Below are 17,406 nucleotides of genomic sequence, written 5' to 3'. Positions count from 1 at the left end.
AGCTCGAGCTTGACTCGTTTATCACAAACGAGTCGAGCTTCACGAGCTCGAGCTCGAGGTCGTGCAAATTAATCTTAATAAAAACCTATAATTTTTAATTTTTATAATTTTGATTTCTAAAATGACAAATATGCCCTTCATTAACGAGCTCTAACGAGCTACTCGAGTATCAAACGAGCCGAGCTTACTCGGCTCGTTAACTAAACGAGCATGTTTCGAGCTCGAGCTCGACTCGTTAACCAAAATTAACGAGCCGAGCTCGAGCCTTAACGAGTCGAGCTCTAACGAGCTTTCGAGTTACTCGATTGACTTAACAGCTCTAACTGTAACAAAAGTAAAATCAAAGCCAACTTTTGAAACATATAAATCAACGGATATACAAAATTTCAGAAGAAATACTTGAAATTATATTAAAACTCTATGAATACCGTAGAGATTTAAGGAGGGCAGTGCGAGCCCGTGCCCCAACCGTAGATCCGCCGCTGCTTGGGTCCCTCTGTTAAGCTGTTTATGCATTTTAAAAACTGAGGTTTGAATACCAAAGGAAACTTCCACACGTATAAAGCCTCTGCCAGAGTGCCAGGCATAATTCCATATATAGCAACAGAGGAAAAACTTTAAAAACACAAAGATGAAGAAGACACAGCTTGTTTTCGTTCCAGCACCAGTCAGAGGTCACCTAATATCCACAGTTGAGTTCTCAAAGCGCTTAACTCAACGAGATGATCTGCTCTCAATATTTGTTCTAGTCATAAGGCATCCCCATGGCCAAAGCTTGGAGTCATACACTCAACAAGTGGCTGCTTCAAACACTAGTATTCAATTCATCAACATACCTCGTGTAGATCAACATCTACCAGAGTTCTTGGGCTCCCCAGAGCATGGTTTTACTCGCTATTTGGAAAGCCATAAATCCCAAGTTAAAAACGCAATAGTCGACCAATCCGAGTCCTTTACTTCTCTTGCAGGGATAGTTGTTGATCTATTTTGTACATCAATGATTGATGTAGCAAATGAGCTTGGCGTTCCTTCATATGTGTACTTCACCTCCAGCGCTGCCTTTCTTGGCTTCATGCTTTATCTTCCAATTCACTATAACCAAAATGGAAGAGAATTCGAGACTTCAAAACCTGATGCAATCATTCCAACGTACTCTCACCCGGTGCCTTCAAGTGTAATGCCTTCTTTTGCATTTAACAAGGTTGGTGGTTATTCGTCAATCCTAAAACATGCTATGAAGTTCAAAGAGACGAAAGGAATCATCATAAACACCTTTGCTGAATTGGAACCACATGCGGTGAGTCAATTGAAATTCGACAACGAAACACCACCAATTTACACAGTTGGACCCTTGCTCGGCCCAGAGGGTGAAAAGCTAAAGCCAGACTGCGAAAGGATAATGAAATGGCTAGATGTTCAACCTCCATCATCAGTTGTGTTTCTCTGTTTTGGAAGCAGGGGTACTTTGGAGCCTGACCAGTTAGCAGAGATGGCAATTGCAATCGAGCAGAGTGGCTACAGATTCTTGTGGTCTGTCCGGTCGCCAGGATCAAAGGACTTCACAAAACCTCCAGGTGAATATTCCAGTTTTTCTGGAATATTGCCGGAAGGTTTCTTGGAACGTACCAAAAATCGAGGATTGGTGTGTGGTTGGGCACCACAGCTGGAGGTGCTGGCTCATGAAGCAATTGGGGGTTTTGTTTCTCATTGCGGCTGGAATTCCACACTGGAAAGCTTGTGGCATGGGGTGCCTATTGCAACATGGCCTCTCTACGCTGAGCAGCAAATTTGTGCGTTTGAACTGGTAAGCGAATTGGAATTAGCAGTGGACTTGAAAATGGATTATCGAATGGAAAATGCAGAGAATCTTGTGAAGGCTGAGGAAATAGAGAAGGCTATCAGATGTTTGATGGACACTGAAAATCCAATCAGAAAGAGAGTTAGAGAAATGAAAGAGATGAGTAGAAAGGTCATTGAAGATGAGGGTTCTTCATTCATCTCACTTGGACGCTTGATTGAAGCTATCCATGTCAACAAAGCAAAAGCCTAGAATCATTTTTCATTCATCTGTAAACTTATATTTTTACTATTTCCTTATGCTTGAATTGAATGCTTTTGTTATACTTTTTCATTTTTCATACGCTTTGTTAAATGCTTTTGTGTACTTGGTTGTTCATATTTTTCCTTAAGTTTTGAGAATTATAAGTAGTTTCTCGGTAATTATTCTTGCAACTTATTATGGTATAAAATATCAACAACAAATTTTAAAAGTTTGATCAAATCTTAGACATGAACCTTCCAGATAACTGCTTGAACGCCCCTTAATCCCTTCTTCCCAAGTCATGTCATGATTGAAAGTTACTTCAATCAATTAAATATTGGAATCTAATGTAATTAGATTTGAATTCGGTGGCAAATCACTTGCAATGTCCAATAACCAATATAATGGACTGTTAGAAGGGAGGAGAAGTCCGTTCCATTTTTGCTTCTGTGAAATGAATAACTGAAAGCGTGGTCAATTGGTTCTCCTCATCCCATATATACGATGTGGTTTTTCACCTTGAAATTTAGAATCAACTACACATTATTATTTGTCAACTAAACATTTTTCCCCATGAATATATGAATTTTGGTCCTTCAAAATAATTTTATAGTGCTGTCATTTTATACGTAAATATTGGATATTCGCCCTCCTCGTAACACATACTATTTGGTTTGGCTTATGATACACGTAAAAGCGTGCTTGACCAAATCCTCATCGATTTCACTTTTCCTACATATATAACAAGACGCAATTGTGCTTCATTTTTTTTTTTTTTTCGAAACGATAGATGTCTTATAATCTAATCTAGTCTAGTCTAAGGGGAAGGGGAGGGGATTCGATGTGAGTACAGACTCCATCGATGAAGGTCAATTAAGACCGCCACAAATTGTGGCAAATTTGTGGAAGGCAGGAATTGAACCCCTGACCTCCAGCATCACCTTTAATGGTGATGACCACTGGACCAAATGACCAGTGGCCGCAATTGTGCTTCATGCTAGAGTGGAATTCGAACTGGTGACGTCAGATATATTAATATATCGCAGCTGACCTCCCCACTAAGGGCATCCAAAGTCCAAACAAATCGAGTGAATTGGTTATGTTTGGATTAGTTTATTTTTTAAATATAATGTTATAATAATATATAAATAAAAATAATTTTTAAAAATTTTTATATATATTATTATAATAAAATATTTTTAAAACACATAAAAAATAATTAATCCCAACCGAGTTACATTAAAGTGATATCCATTACTTTATTCCATGAATGCCACTCAACGCATCAATCAAGTGCGACGTACGAGATTTTGTCTTTTTGTAATAAAGAAGACATTACTATGAAGGATGAATAAAATAATAGACTCCATGACCTATAGGCCTGTGCCTGTGTGTTACTACTTTTGCAGTTATTCTGAATTACGTTGCGAGGAAAGAAAAGCAAAGTCAGGACAAATCAAGCTTTAGTGATCAGAGCAATACCAGGGTCAAGAAGCTGAGGGAACCATAGACCTGGATGTGGCAACAAGAAGTCAGCAAAAACAGGCCTTACTTGGAATTGGAGTCACAGCTAGGATGGCTAGCTCTAAACACTAGGATTGCAGAATGGGCGCTTAAAGAGAGAAGTTTGGGAAACAGTCCTAGATGATGCGGTGGCAATCAAACTTGTCTTGTGCAAAGCTCTGGAACAGCAGTGGAGTAGAGGTAAGCTCCACTCCCAAAACAAGGAACTAATGAGACAAATAAAGCATTAGAGACCCTCGGATGGTAGAATAGCTACTTTGATTGACGACATTTCTGACGCGTAGAGGTTGTTTCGCATGTATTCTTTTCTCTTGGTTAGGAAAATATGAAAAGTAATAAAAGACTTGCTACGTTTGGATTGCGATTTTTCTTAAAAAAATTGCTACGTTTGGATTGCGATTTTTCTTAAAAAAATTGCTACATTTTTCATGAATATATTTTCCTATCATTTTTTTACCTCATATATATTAATCCGTTACAGTAATTTTTCTATAAAAAATTCAGAAAAATGCAATCCAACGAGGCTTATAGGCATTCTTTTGAATGAGGAATGAAACTTTTTTTAGTGTCATTGAGCACTAAATGCATAGTTTTTCGAGCCTTTGTTTATACGTGTAAATTTCCTTTATATTGAATGAAATTATCCTAACGTTTTGACAAAAAAAAAAAAAAAAGCTTTAATGATCATAAAGTTGAAGAGATCATACATATCTTAGCTAAAGCCAAAATGAATTTGTTTTCAAAGCCTAAAGGTTTCCTTCAAAAAGACTAAAGGTTAAAAACAAAAAGAGTCGCGTGAATTTGGTCAATGTTGGATTCCAACTGCATTGCAAGTATATTCTTTCCCACAAAGCCAAAGAAACAACGGTAATACATAATTTGCTGATTAAATTAGAGATAAGAAGTTGTAAATTTGGTTTCGAATCTAGGGGCTTAGTAATGGGGGCAGGTGGCGACTAGGGATGTGGATGGGTCAAACCATTCATGAGTAACTTGTGAGCAATTTAATCAAAAGTTTGGTTCAAAATAAATTTGAGCTCGAGTTCGAGCCACTCGTTCCGTGTAACGGATCGAGTTCGAGCATCAGTAGCAATTACTCGAATACTCGATGAGTTTAATTAAGTATTTATATTGTTTATATATTATATATTTTAATTATGTAATTACTATTATGGGTTCACATTTTAATAAATTTATATGAAATAATGTTCAATAAAAAGTAACGGATGGCTAAATGATAATCTGATAAATTTAAAATATAAAAAATAAAAAATAAAAAAAGAAAAACTCGAGTTCAAATTCGAATAGATCAAATTTGATAAGACTTGCAGATTACTCAAACTCAAACGAGTCGAGATTGAGTTTAATTTTCATTATGTCGAGTCTCGTTCGAAGTCAAATTTATATACTTGTTTGATTTCGAATAGCACTGATAGTAATCGAATTCAATCTCAAGCACAGTGTTATTCGAGTTCAATTCAGTTCGACAGCACTCCTAATGGCGACTGGTGAATAGAGAGGAAGGAAAGAATGGAATAAGTGTCTCACGCGAGGTACTTTAAGTGAGTGCACGTGTCTCTCCCTTATTTGTGCGACCGGGTTGCAACTGATATAAGTCGCAACTAAGGATTTGAGTGAATACTTTTTTTTAACGAAGAGATAGCTTTATATATTTATAATGTACAGTTTTTTTTTAATGAAACGATAGCTTTATATATTTATAATGCAAGCTGTATAGTAATTGGACAACGACCCAAATAAAAAGGATAACGGTTCTACAATGTATCATGATGCTTTAGCATCGAAGATTGGGATTCGCCTTATCTTCATCTAACCGAATTCTCATAGCATACGTGCTCAGTTTAATACTACTTCTTTCATCTCATTTATTTAGTCATATTTGAAAATTTTAATTTTTTTTAAAAATAGTGATTTAATTATGATGTTTGTGTTTCTCTTTTTAATTTTATTCTTACAAATTCAAAATTTAAATTTGAATGGTAACATATATATGATTAAAAAAAAGATTATATTGAAAAAAAAAATTAAAAAATATTTTAATTTTTTTAATATGATAATTATTTTAAAATATTTTAAAATAAAATATACGACACTTTCAATGAAACGGGAGAATATCTACTTTTCTTGTGTTAACAAAAGACAAAAATAAGCAGTGTGAAAACGACATACTTAGCTGTTGTGATACTAGTAGTAGTACTATTTTGTAGTAATTTGAGTGAATACTAAAAGTACTGAGTGGAGACATAAAAAGTGATATGCATCGCTGGATTCCACAACACATCAATCCAGTCAAAAAAGGTTGGCCAAATCTTTGTACTCCACCTATCCTCTATAGTGGAGACATCTCGACACGATATAAGCTGTCTCAAGTTATGACCGCACACTGGCTGGGAAGTCTATGGTGTGGAGGTGAAAGTTGTGGGCAAGCGATGACGCGCGCTCTTGCTTTCTTATTCAATTCTGAAAATTTTATTTATTTATTATTTTATAAATAAAATTTCATTTAATTCTAACAAATTTTAGTTTAAAATTATTATTATTATTATTATATCATTGTAACTCAATACTTAAGCATAAAATTTTTTGACATTCAACATGTGATATGTTGTAATTTTATCATTTATTTTATAATTAATTTTTTCTATTATCTGACCCGATGTGAATTAATTGCTAAATTCTACTCACTTTTAGTATTTTATATTTATTTCAGGAAATAGAACGAAAATATGATAACAAGTGCCAATTTGATAGAAAAAGAGTCCAAGTAATAGAGCTTAACCCAGAGGCATTTTTGGAACAGGGAAACTTATTCTCATTTTGGGTAATTGCTACAAAGGCAAGGACGGCGCAGGTTTTCGTCTGGAGCTGGAGCGCCGCACAGGAGAGGCTTCTTCCTCTCGGGTGGGAGCCGCCACCAGAGGATGGCAATTTTAGATAGGAATAGGCATTAGGAGCTGGCTTTTCTTTGAGTTTTTCCATTTTCTAGTTTAGTTAGAGTAGCTTTGACTTTTCCTTTCTTAGCTTTTGAGTTTTGAGATGCAGTTCTCTCGTGGGTGATGACAAGGAAAAACAAATGGAGTTCCTTTAGCTGTCTTTGACTTTCTCCTTTCGTCTTTTGTGGTTGTCCCCTGCGCATGCCAGGAGCTTTTCACCAATTAAACGAATTGAGTTTTTCCTAGTTTTGAAGTACAATGGCCGCAATTATTTCTTCAATTTTGTGTGGATTTTGTTCATCAATTATGAACTAATTTCCTTACTCTAGTCAATGGACAATGGATGCTTTGAGTCGCCTAAAATTGTGAGATCGATTTAATTTTATCTTTTCTTTTTATTTATTGGTATTCGCATACTCCCTGATTATAGTGCTTATGATTATTTAATTAATTGATTGTTTTGGATCCAGATAATTAGTTGATTGGGTAATCTATTGTCAATTAGGACATTAAATCCGTAATTGTTTAATTATCTTGAAATAGTGATAACTGGCATGATTAGATTTGTGTCAGGGGGATATGCGGGCTAATCTGAAATAACCCTGGTAGTACGTTATTTGGTTAGAATATGGCTCCTTTAATACGTAAGGCAATTGGGGAATTAAATCTTACGGGCGTACCTAAGATTATTTCTCAATTAGAGCAGTGATTAACGGGCGTACCTTAATCACCGACACAGTAAGGAGAGGTTGACTGTCATCGCTTGTTTGGTAGTTATAACCTATTTATTGATAAATAATTGGAATTGTCTTTGCTTCGATGATCAATTAGGTGCACCATTGCTGAAGTTATTTCTTGGCTAGAGCCTTAGTTATCATCCATTTGATTTTAGTAACTTGTTATTTAATTTTTAATAGTTTCTTAGATTTTATTTGCATTTATTTGATTGTCACTTTCTACACGAAAATTCCCCCTGGTTACTGTGGATTGGAAAAGAAACAATTACTCCCGGTCCCTGTGGATTCGACCCTGCTTACCACTATCTACAGAAATTACTTTTAGTTTGAACAGATTTTATTATTGCACAGGTTTCGACAACCTGTCAACATGCATTTTTTCTTTGAATTATACTTGTTTATCATGGCTCTAAACAATTAATACTATTAGAATTTTACCATCTTTTTCTCTTTTATACTTATCATGTAAAACTTGACTTTTATCTTTTATCAAGTATTCATATTTATTATGTAAGATTTGATTTCTATCAAGTATTCATATTTTCTAATAATTATATGAAAATAAGTTTAACTTACATTACGTTATATATCTCATAAATATTGAAAGGAATTTAATGCTATTTTTTGGGATTATTTTCATTTTAAACTATTATTTATTTTGGCCTAAATTATGTTGTGTTTGAAAAGAGAATACTTTGAATAAAATTTTAAAAATAAAAAAAAGTGAATGTAGAATTAATATACAAGACTAGGGGTGGCACCCGCGCTCAGCACGAGAGTTGTAACCTGTGTGGGGAATGTAGCTTGTAAGCAGAAAATGCAATTAATAGTGATGTAGTTGTAAGAATTACTATCGTATAGTTCGCCTACTCAATTAAGTCAACCATGTAGGTGATTATGCAATGGAAAATTGTGGACTTATTATTGCACAACAAATTAATCATCATATAGATGAAAAGAAAGAAAGAAAGAAAGGTTATCATAACAACTATTGAAGATTGGATGGATATCTATAACATAAATAAGTTGTGGTTATTGCAATAAGTCTACTTATAACAAATGTACCAACGAGAAAATCTGTTTGCTTTGTTTTTGTTGCTTCTGCTGAGGTTCTTTGGCAGCAAAGTTTAGATGTAAAGCCTATATGTAAAAGTAATATTTTGCTGTCACATATATCCTATACATGAATTTATATTTTTTGCTAATTGCATTTGAATTTTGATAGATGTGTTAACCTCTTCCATAGGTAGAAAATGCAGTAGCACGTTCCTTATGTTTCTGCATATTATCCTTTCCTTCAGATATTTTTACTTGTTCACAGTGTATTGTGTCTGCATTAATCACCACACTTTGTAGTATTCAGTGTATAATCTCCTTTTCGACATTCGACAATAATTGGATTACACAGTGTGTTTTTGTTAGTGGATTTTAGTAAGGTAACAAAACTTTCTATCAACTGTAATACTGTTTAATATCAACAACTTATCATTCTTCATTGATGTAGATTCAATGGAAGAGGTAAGTCTATTTTGTTTTGATGCTTTGCGTTTATTATAAGCATCTCGTTGCTTCTGTCGAACTTTTTCTTTCTCTTCTACTAATAAGGCAGCATATTTTTCTCTGGCCTTTTGATTGCAAGCTTGTCTTTTACAATTAAGTTTATCAATAGTTTTTGATTGATCCTTCCTAAGTGCTACCACAAATAGAATAAGCCTTTAAATTGCAACCACAACTACTACAATTCAATAGATACATAGCCATGCACATAATTTGGAAGAGAGGAAATAAGGCTAATTCCAAAGTCCAAACTGTAGTGGTCAGATGCAATTTGCCACGGTCATTAACACACAAAAGAGAAGAACACACAAATTAAAAAGTAGTTAAAATAATAGCAGGTCATGCACACCAAAATAATGAGTTAATTGTAACTATTATTTGACATAGTATGTCAAGGACAGAGATGCTGCTAGAAAGTACATTGATGACAAAACTTCTGCAATACAGTTCTCTTGCTTCTCAATCTACAACACAAGGAAATTACAGAATATAGTTACAAATATAGTTGGCCCTTCTAAATTGAACAATGAATTCACTAGTTCATTTAGATATTTGATATACACACTGCTGGTATGTACCTGGAAAAATACGGAGCAAAAACCTTGTTTGTTCAATTAAGCACCTCATGCAACCACACTTTGTGTTAACAACCCCCATTTTGTGTTAATAACCCCTATTATTGTAGGTTCCCAAAAAGAAACTGCTCAGCAAATGCTTCAAAAAATCAAGAGGATTTCCGTTTCAGTTCAGACATGCTTTCCAATAGGTCCTTCATCTTCCATCCATTACTATTACATTAAATAACTCAGAATTGCTCACTCTAATCATCCAACTCTTTACGGTAGCTTAATCGGTTTTGTGAAACTGCAGAAGAGACAAAGTTTGCAATTAAACTTCCACTATCAAGTAGAGAATTAATTGTGTTGTAAATGCATTCATGTTAGACTAATCATGACTTGCTCAATTGGTTTTGTGTAAATGCAATCAACGTAACCCTCCAACTCTTTCCACAAGGTCAATGACTTGCACAAGCTCCATTACAAGCCCTCTTTGTCTAAACTGCAACACTAACGGTTACTTCCAAGAGTAAAAGCTGAAACACCAGTCCACTAAGGGTAAGATAGGCAAAGTGCGCATCAATCTAAATACCATGCGGGTAGTGAACCCTTACTTAGTTGTAAACTCCTGATGCATTGACTAACTTGCCCCTCAAAACGTCATATGAAAATCACCCAATAGTCAAACACCAACTCCTTTATATATATATATATATATATATATATATATATATATATATATACTAGGCGGAATGTCCGTGCATCGCGCGGGTGTTTGGCACGTGTGGTTAAAGCGGATTTTTTATGTGCTTGTAGTGAGCAAGTAAATGAAGATAAACATAAGATAACAGCGCATACTAAGTAATACTAAGGAAATATAACTTCTACCGAAAACCATTATGAAATACTGAGTGTAAAGGCTAAAAAAATAAAGCAGTTCAGGAAGCCGAAAGGGGGAAAACCAAAGAATGTGAAGGAGGAAGAATTAAAAGAGTCATAACTGATGCCCAAACAATAACTCAGCAGCATACCCACATTTATTAATTGGCCAATTAATTGGGATGTAAATAGTGTTTTATTGCTGATAGAGAAATTGTTTTAATGGCTGAGCTTCAAACATAGGAAAGCAAAGCAGGTGTTAATATAATTATGAGTATTTCAGACAATTGAAATGGAGTTATACAACAATTACAACATTGATTCCCATTTCAGTAATTGCATTAAAACACACGCTTATATGAATTGGACCAAATGCACAAATGATCGACAAATAAGCCCACATTCCACAAATACCCAGATATGTCTATAAATACAAGTTTTAAATGTACAAACATGGGAGTTTTAATGTAAAAACACCCAAACACATGCTGCAATCAGTTGTATCAAAACTTTGAAAAAGTAACACATTTTTCAAATTTCTAAAATGCCCCCGCCCATGCGGTTGAAATTTAGCTTACTTTTTGACCAAAACTCAATTTTATATAGTATAAGAATATATATATATATATATAGGAAATTATTAAAATCAAGACCCATTTAGTAAATCATGAAAATAATTGATGAATTAATGTATGAGTGAGAGAAAGAGAAAGAGAAGAATGTGAACAAATGAGTAGACAAAAAACTTTAACTAGAGAGAGAAGAATAGGAATAATTAGTGTTTAATGGATCTAAAAAATTTTACTTTTTTTTTTTTTTACTTAGGTAGGAACATTATTTGTTTTTTAGTTATGGTTGCAGCGTTGTCATTGAACGTCGAGGATTGCATTCTTCGAGGAATGTATTATGATGCAAAACTACTGAAGAACAAAAATGCAAATATCAATATCATCTGTGGAGTCAAAGATTACAGATCCACAGATGAATTGCTATTGTTTTTTTAAGTTACGGTTGCAGTAGGGGCTGTGATGTAGGTCATGGCTTGGGTTGTGGCACTACTCTTAGGTGGTTCATCTTTAATTAATTTATTAGCTTGTGCCGTGTCATAAGATGTATCCATCATCCTTAGTTTTTCAATGCCACCTGACAAGAAAGAACTTCACTTACGATGGTATGGAATCAAATAGTGTGACATAATTTAAATTATTGAATTTTTAAAAATCAGATCTAATTAAGTGTGAACTCGTGAATAATACTTGGAAAAATTAGGACCAGTAAATTTATTAATTGCATTCCAATGGGTGCAATACTTCTTGAAATTTAAACCCATGACACTAAACTAAAAGAAAAGCATAAAAAACATTTAAGGGTCTCCTCTAGAAATCCTCATAGCAAAGAAGAGAAAATCGGCTAATTTGCCCTAATCTATAGGAGAGAATTTCAAAATGGAAAAAAAATGGAGAATGAGGGTTCTAAAGGAAAAATATTGAGAAAAGAAATAGGCCATCAAACCGGAAGCTGATGCCTAATAAGGTTGAATATTTTATGGAAAATATCTAAAATTGTTCATTCAGAATAGGCATGCATCTCACGTGGACTAACTTCCGTCTATCTTACTTTCGAGAGTAAATCAAATGGCCAAGATGAAGTACTTTTATAAACTTAGTAGTTCTTTTTTTTCGTTAAGTGGAAAATTTTGAATTCAGAACTTTCAACTTACAATCTCTCTCTTTATCACCCAACCGTACTCTTCCTCGAACTTAGCAGGCTATGCTGCATGAAAAATAATTTAATGGGTGAACTAAGAATTTTAGAAAGTTTACCAACCTATCGCACACTTTACCCATTTTATTTGTATTATTTGTATCCGAATATCTTGTTATCCAAAACTAGGCCTTAGGATAAATCCTTGGCCAAATCAGTCGATGAATTTTTTCTTAACATCTTTACCACTAATTATTTCACGTTGTTATTCTATATGATCCCGGTATTACCATTTTTTTTATTTTTTTTTTTAGGTATAGTCTATCACAAACCAATACGAAAACTACAATAACAACACTACAGAATCAACTATGAGCTAGAAAAACTGTCATCAAAGCTCTAATTTACACACAAATCCTAATTTTCCTTCGTTTTCTTCCCATTCTTTCAACCATAGATAACAGTTCTTGATTGCATCAATTATTGAATCAACAAGTCCATCAGCAGGCATGGATTTCCTTTTGAACTGCCCCCAGGTGTAGCAATTGTTACCGAAAATACAGTAAGTTTTTGTCTATTTTATACACTTGTACACGACACATGTCTCAATACTACTCTCATAACTCATTTTCTTTCTTATATTTATCTTCTTAAAAACCAAAAATATTTAGTTCTTCATGTCCTAATCAATGGATTCAACTAATCCTTTAGCAAATAAATAAAATAATCGGATTCGAGTAATTTAAAAATAGTCCCTAGTGTTTCTTTCTTAGTCATTCTTTACATTGTTTGTGATATACAGAAGAGGGAAAAAAAATAAAAAATGAAAGGGGTTTGGTCATGCATGAGCAAAGCCACTTGACCACGCTTTCTATTATTTATTTCACAGAAGCAAAACCGGAACCGAACACCTAGACCTTCAAGAATTCCTGGCTTTGTATTATTGACTAATGGAGATTGCAATTGATTTGCCACCAAATCCAGATCTAAATGACACTGGATTCCAATATTTAATTGATTGAAATTGAACAACTTTCGATCATGATTCAAGACCTAACTTGGGAAAGAATGCAAATTTGGCCATATTTCATGTCCAAGATTTGACCAAATTTTTTTACACTTGGGGCTGCTTGGTGAAAGGGTTTGGGAATCACAAAATGGAATAAATCTCTTATTTGTTGCTTGGATTAAGCCTATTGGAATACATTTTTGGAATCATTTCTAAAAAATCAGACTTACCCCATTCCCGAGGAAATTGGGAGGTTTTGGACAAAACCCTCAACTTATTCCCTCAGACAATATTTATGACGGATCTACCCTCTCTTTCTCTCCATCACACGCCGCACCTTCTGTTTTTCTTCTTCATTAGATTTCCTATCTCTTCTTCTTAATCATACAGTCTTCATCTCTTATCCAAAATTTCTTGAAAAAAAAAATCTAAAGTAGATCTAAATGGGATAGGAATGGGCAAATATCTTTAGCGATAAAGAGGCACTCAACCATAACAACTCTTGTTCTTCTCGAATTTGGCCTACATCTTTTGGCTGATTGTGGAAAATCCTCAGCCAACAAAGAAATGGACGATATGGGTCGAGTCAAAACTTCTTGTTTTATATTTTACCAAATTTTCCTAACTACAAAGTACATTTAGAAAAGTGAACGCAATCCCTTGCATTTATAAACTGCAGATAGTTTGAATTTACAGGTTGCCTGAGGTTAAATCATGTATGCATTATTGAGATCTCTGAGATTTTGATTGATGAGCCGTTCATGTTTTGGAAGAGGGAGGACTCCACAGGCCAACGAAATTGGTTAAATAGCGCATTAAATACAAAACCTGCCAGTTTCCCATAAAGAGCTGGTATGTTATGAGCAATTTCTTTTTATTTTTTTTAACTTTCACATATTTAATTTATATTAAATACAAAACATACTAGTTTTCCTTTGAATGCTATTTAACCAATTTTTCTCATAAAGAGCTAGTATGTTTTCCATAAAGAGTTAGTATAAAACATACTATAAAACCTGCCAGTTTCCCATAAAGAGTTGGTATGTTATGCGTTATTTAACCAATTTTTCATATTTAAACAAATTTATGAAAATTAAAATAACGTATTTGAAAGTTGAATTTTTATTTGGAAGAATGCATTCTTTCGATGCGTTTTTCACCCTTTGGAAAGAGACTCAAAAATCACCACCCTTTGAAAAGTTAGTTTAAAAACTCCCTCTTTTTAGGAATTTACTCCTTGTTAATACAACCACTATATTTATTTTCTGGCATTAATTTTTGTTATGATTTATGATTTTCTTATATTTTATCAAAAAAGTTAATAACTATTGTAGTTACAATTATGGAGATGTTAATTTGTCGTTTGTGCAATTCTTTTGTTTTATAAGAATTGTTATATCAGGAGTAAATTTGAAATTTAATTACATTTAATTCCGAAACACTTGTCAAACCAAACATCAGAAATTGGAATGATACTAATTTCAATGTGTGAACCAAGCTAGATATTGAAATGAAAAATTTAATTTCAAAACTAGAGTTTATGATTCCATTTCTATTTCCGATTCCAATATGTGAAACAAGCACCCCTTGATTGATGAACCGTGAGGAATGTGATCTACATCCATTTTCACGTATTCACTATTTAGTATTTACACACAAAATAAGTTAGAATTACAAACTTAAGATGTATAACAAGTGATAACTTTGCATGCACATGTTTGGGACCAAGTAAGCTTACTTAAATTTCAGTTTTCACTCCAATTGAGAGTATGCTCACCATGTCAAACCGAAAAGATGATTACCAAGAAAATTCTTTAATAATGGAATCACAAAAGATGAGAAGATAAGTATGGACTACTTATGAAAAATGGGAAGTAATGACGAACTCCCAGACATCAGTATGAAGCAAAAAACATATATTCAAACATAAGGAAGCAGTAATAACCTGAATTTAATCACCAATGTGATAATAAGATCGATTAAGAAACACTAAAATAAACAAAGCAAATTGATATTGGGAAATAGGAGCAGCTGAAGAAACTTCCCTTAATCTGCTGATAACATGATCATGTGGCGGAAATGATTTTATGCCTTATTTGCTTTGTTGATATGGATATAGGTTTGCTCGGAAGGAACACCGAGCTCGTTTGCTAATTCAATCATTGAGAGTATGCTTACCATGTCAAACCGAAAAGATGATTACCAAGAAAATTTTTTAATAATGGAATCACAAAAGATGAGAAGATAAGTATGGACTACCAAGTACATAATAACAATTTAACAAAACTTATGAAAAATGGGAAGTAATGACAAACTCCAGGACATCAGTATGAAGAAAAAACATATATATTCAAACACAAGGAAGCAGTGCTAACATGAATTTAATCACAAATGTGACAATACGATCGATTAAGAAAGACTAGAATAAACAAAGCAAATTGATTTTGGGAACTAGGAGCAGCTGAAGAACCTTCCCTTAATCTGCTGATAACATGATCAGGTGGCGGAAATGATTCTATCTATGCCTTATTTGCTTTGTTGATATGGATATCTTCAATCAAGCGTTCAACTGAGATGAATGAAGAACCCCCATTTTGAATGGCCTTTCTACTCATTTCTTTCATTTCTTTAACTCTCCCTCTGATTGGATTTTCAGAGTCCATCAAGCATCTGATAGCTTTCTCTATTTCCTCAGCCATTACAAGATTCTTTGCATTTTCCATTCGATAATCCAACTTCAATTCCAGAGCTAGTCCCAATTCTCTGACCAATTCAAATGCATTAATTTGTTGCTCAGCATAAAGAGGCCATGTTGCAACAGGCACCCCAAACCACAGGCTTTCCAGGGTGGAATTCCAGCCACAATGCGATACAAATCCACCAACTGCTTCATCAGCCAGCACCTCCATCTGCGGTGCCCAACCACACAGCAATCCCCGATTTTCAGTACGTTCCAAGAAACCTTTTGGAAGTACGTCAGACAAATTGGAATATTCACCCATCCTTTTTGTGGGGTTATCCTTGGATGGGGGCGACCTGACAGCCCACAAGAATCTGTATCCACTCCGCTCGATTGCAATTGCCATCTCTGCTAACTGGTCAGGCTCAAAACTACCCATGCTTCCAAAACAGAGGAATACCACTGATGATGGAGGTTGGTCATCTAGCCATTTCATTATCCTTTCGCAGTCTGAGTCTTGCCTTTTGCCCTCCTGGTCGAGCAAGGGTCCAACTGTGTAAATTGGTGGTGTTTCACTGTCGGATATCAATTGATGCACAGCATGAGGTTCTAATTCTGCAAACGTGTTTACGATGATTCCTTTGGTCTCTTTAAACCTTGTAGCATGTTTCACGAATGAGGCATAACCACCATACTTGTTAAATGCAAAAGAAGGAACAACATTTGTAGGGACAGGGTGAGAATAAGCTGGAATGATCGAATCAGAATCCGAAGTCTCGAATTCTCTTCCATATTGGTTATAGTGAATCGGGAGATAAAGCATGAAGCCGAGAAAGGCAGCGCTAGAGGTGAAGAACACATAGGAAGGAACACCGAGCTCGTTTGCTAATTCAATCATTGAACTACAGAATAGATCAACCACTATTCCGGCAAGAGAAGTATATGGTTCTGATACTAGGTCGACTATTGCTTTTTTGACACGGGATTTATGGCTTTCCATGAGAAGAGAAATATAGTTTTCCCGGGACTTCAACAACTCTGCTGAAGGTGGATCTGCTTGAGGGATGTTGATGAATCGAATACCAGTGTTTGAATTAGCCACTCGTTGAGTGTATGACTCCATTTTGCTGGCAGAGATTGAGCTTATAACTAGAACAACTATTGATAGCCGGTCATCTCTTTCAGTCAAGCGCTTTGAGAACTCAACTGTGGATACCAAGTGACCTATGCCTGGTGATGGAACAATAACAACTGTGTTTTTTCCATGTTTGTAGCTTAGAAACTGATCAGTTTTTCTTCGAATCTACTGGTATGCTTCTGACTTCTCCCTGGTAGAAGCTTTATGTGTGGACGTTTCGAACCACTTGACAAAGAGACAACGATGTGATACTATTTTGTGTAGGAATATCTGAATTCGTAGACCGAATTCAATGTTTTAAGACCGGAGAGTGAAACAGAAGAGTTTCCGGATTGCGGTTCAACCGGTGCAAAGGTTTTATTTTTTTAAAAATATTAGTATTATTAAAAAATTAGTAAAATTCAGTTGAAACTCGCCGGTTTTTATCAAGCCAACCCCTTCTTAATTGGATTTGACGATTCAATTAAATTTTTGAATTAATCGTTAAATTGGACCGAAAGCATGATGTAATTATAGTCCAATCAGTTGAATCGACTAGTCCAGCTCCATGTTCAAAACATTGAAATGGATATGCTTGATGCTAGAATCTACCTATGAGACAATGTGAAGTAATGTCTGTGGCCCAT

General features: G+C 34.6%; 2 protein-coding genes across 2 annotated transcripts; one reads left to right on the top strand and one right to left on the bottom strand.

The window, feature by feature from the left end:
* The first annotated feature begins 445 nt into the window (after nucleotides 1–445).
* LOC113695262 (UDP-glycosyltransferase 71K1-like) lies at nucleotides 446–2,138 on the top strand. Its single transcript, XM_027214287.2, has one exon. It carries the CDS (start codon nucleotides 632–634, stop codon nucleotides 2,048–2,050), a length of 1,419 nt encoding a protein of 472 aa, XP_027070088.1. The 5' UTR covers nucleotides 446–631; the 3' UTR covers nucleotides 2,051–2,138.
* Nucleotides 2,139–15,292: 13,154 nt separating this feature from the next.
* On the bottom strand, nucleotides 15,293–17,015 carry LOC113696557 (UDP-glycosyltransferase 71K1-like). Its single transcript, XM_027215960.2, has one exon. The coding sequence runs from the start codon at nucleotides 16,763–16,765 to the stop codon at nucleotides 15,482–15,484; it is 1,284 nt and encodes a 427-aa protein (XP_027071761.1). The 5' UTR covers nucleotides 16,766–17,015; the 3' UTR covers nucleotides 15,293–15,481.
* Nucleotides 17,016–17,406: the final 391 nt, after the last annotated feature.

This window comes from Coffea arabica, chromosome 6e (assembly GCF_036785885.1).
Source record: "Coffea arabica cultivar ET-39 chromosome 6e, Coffea Arabica ET-39 HiFi, whole genome shotgun sequence".
Taxonomy (NCBI): domain Eukaryota; kingdom Viridiplantae; phylum Streptophyta; class Magnoliopsida; order Gentianales; family Rubiaceae; genus Coffea; species Coffea arabica.
The sequence above is the reverse complement of the archived record's forward strand: the minus strand, read 5'-3'. Positions and strand labels throughout refer to the sequence as shown.

What these genes read in the sequence shown, in the direction of transcription:
- LOC113695262 (XM_027214287.2), top strand. Translation starts at nt 632, where the DNA reads ATGAAGAAGACACAGCTTGTTTTCGTTCCAGCACCAGTCAGAGGTCAC.
- LOC113696557 (XM_027215960.2), bottom strand. Translation starts at nt 16,765, where the DNA reads ATGGAGTCATACACTCAACGAGTGGCTAATTCAAACACTGGTATTCGA.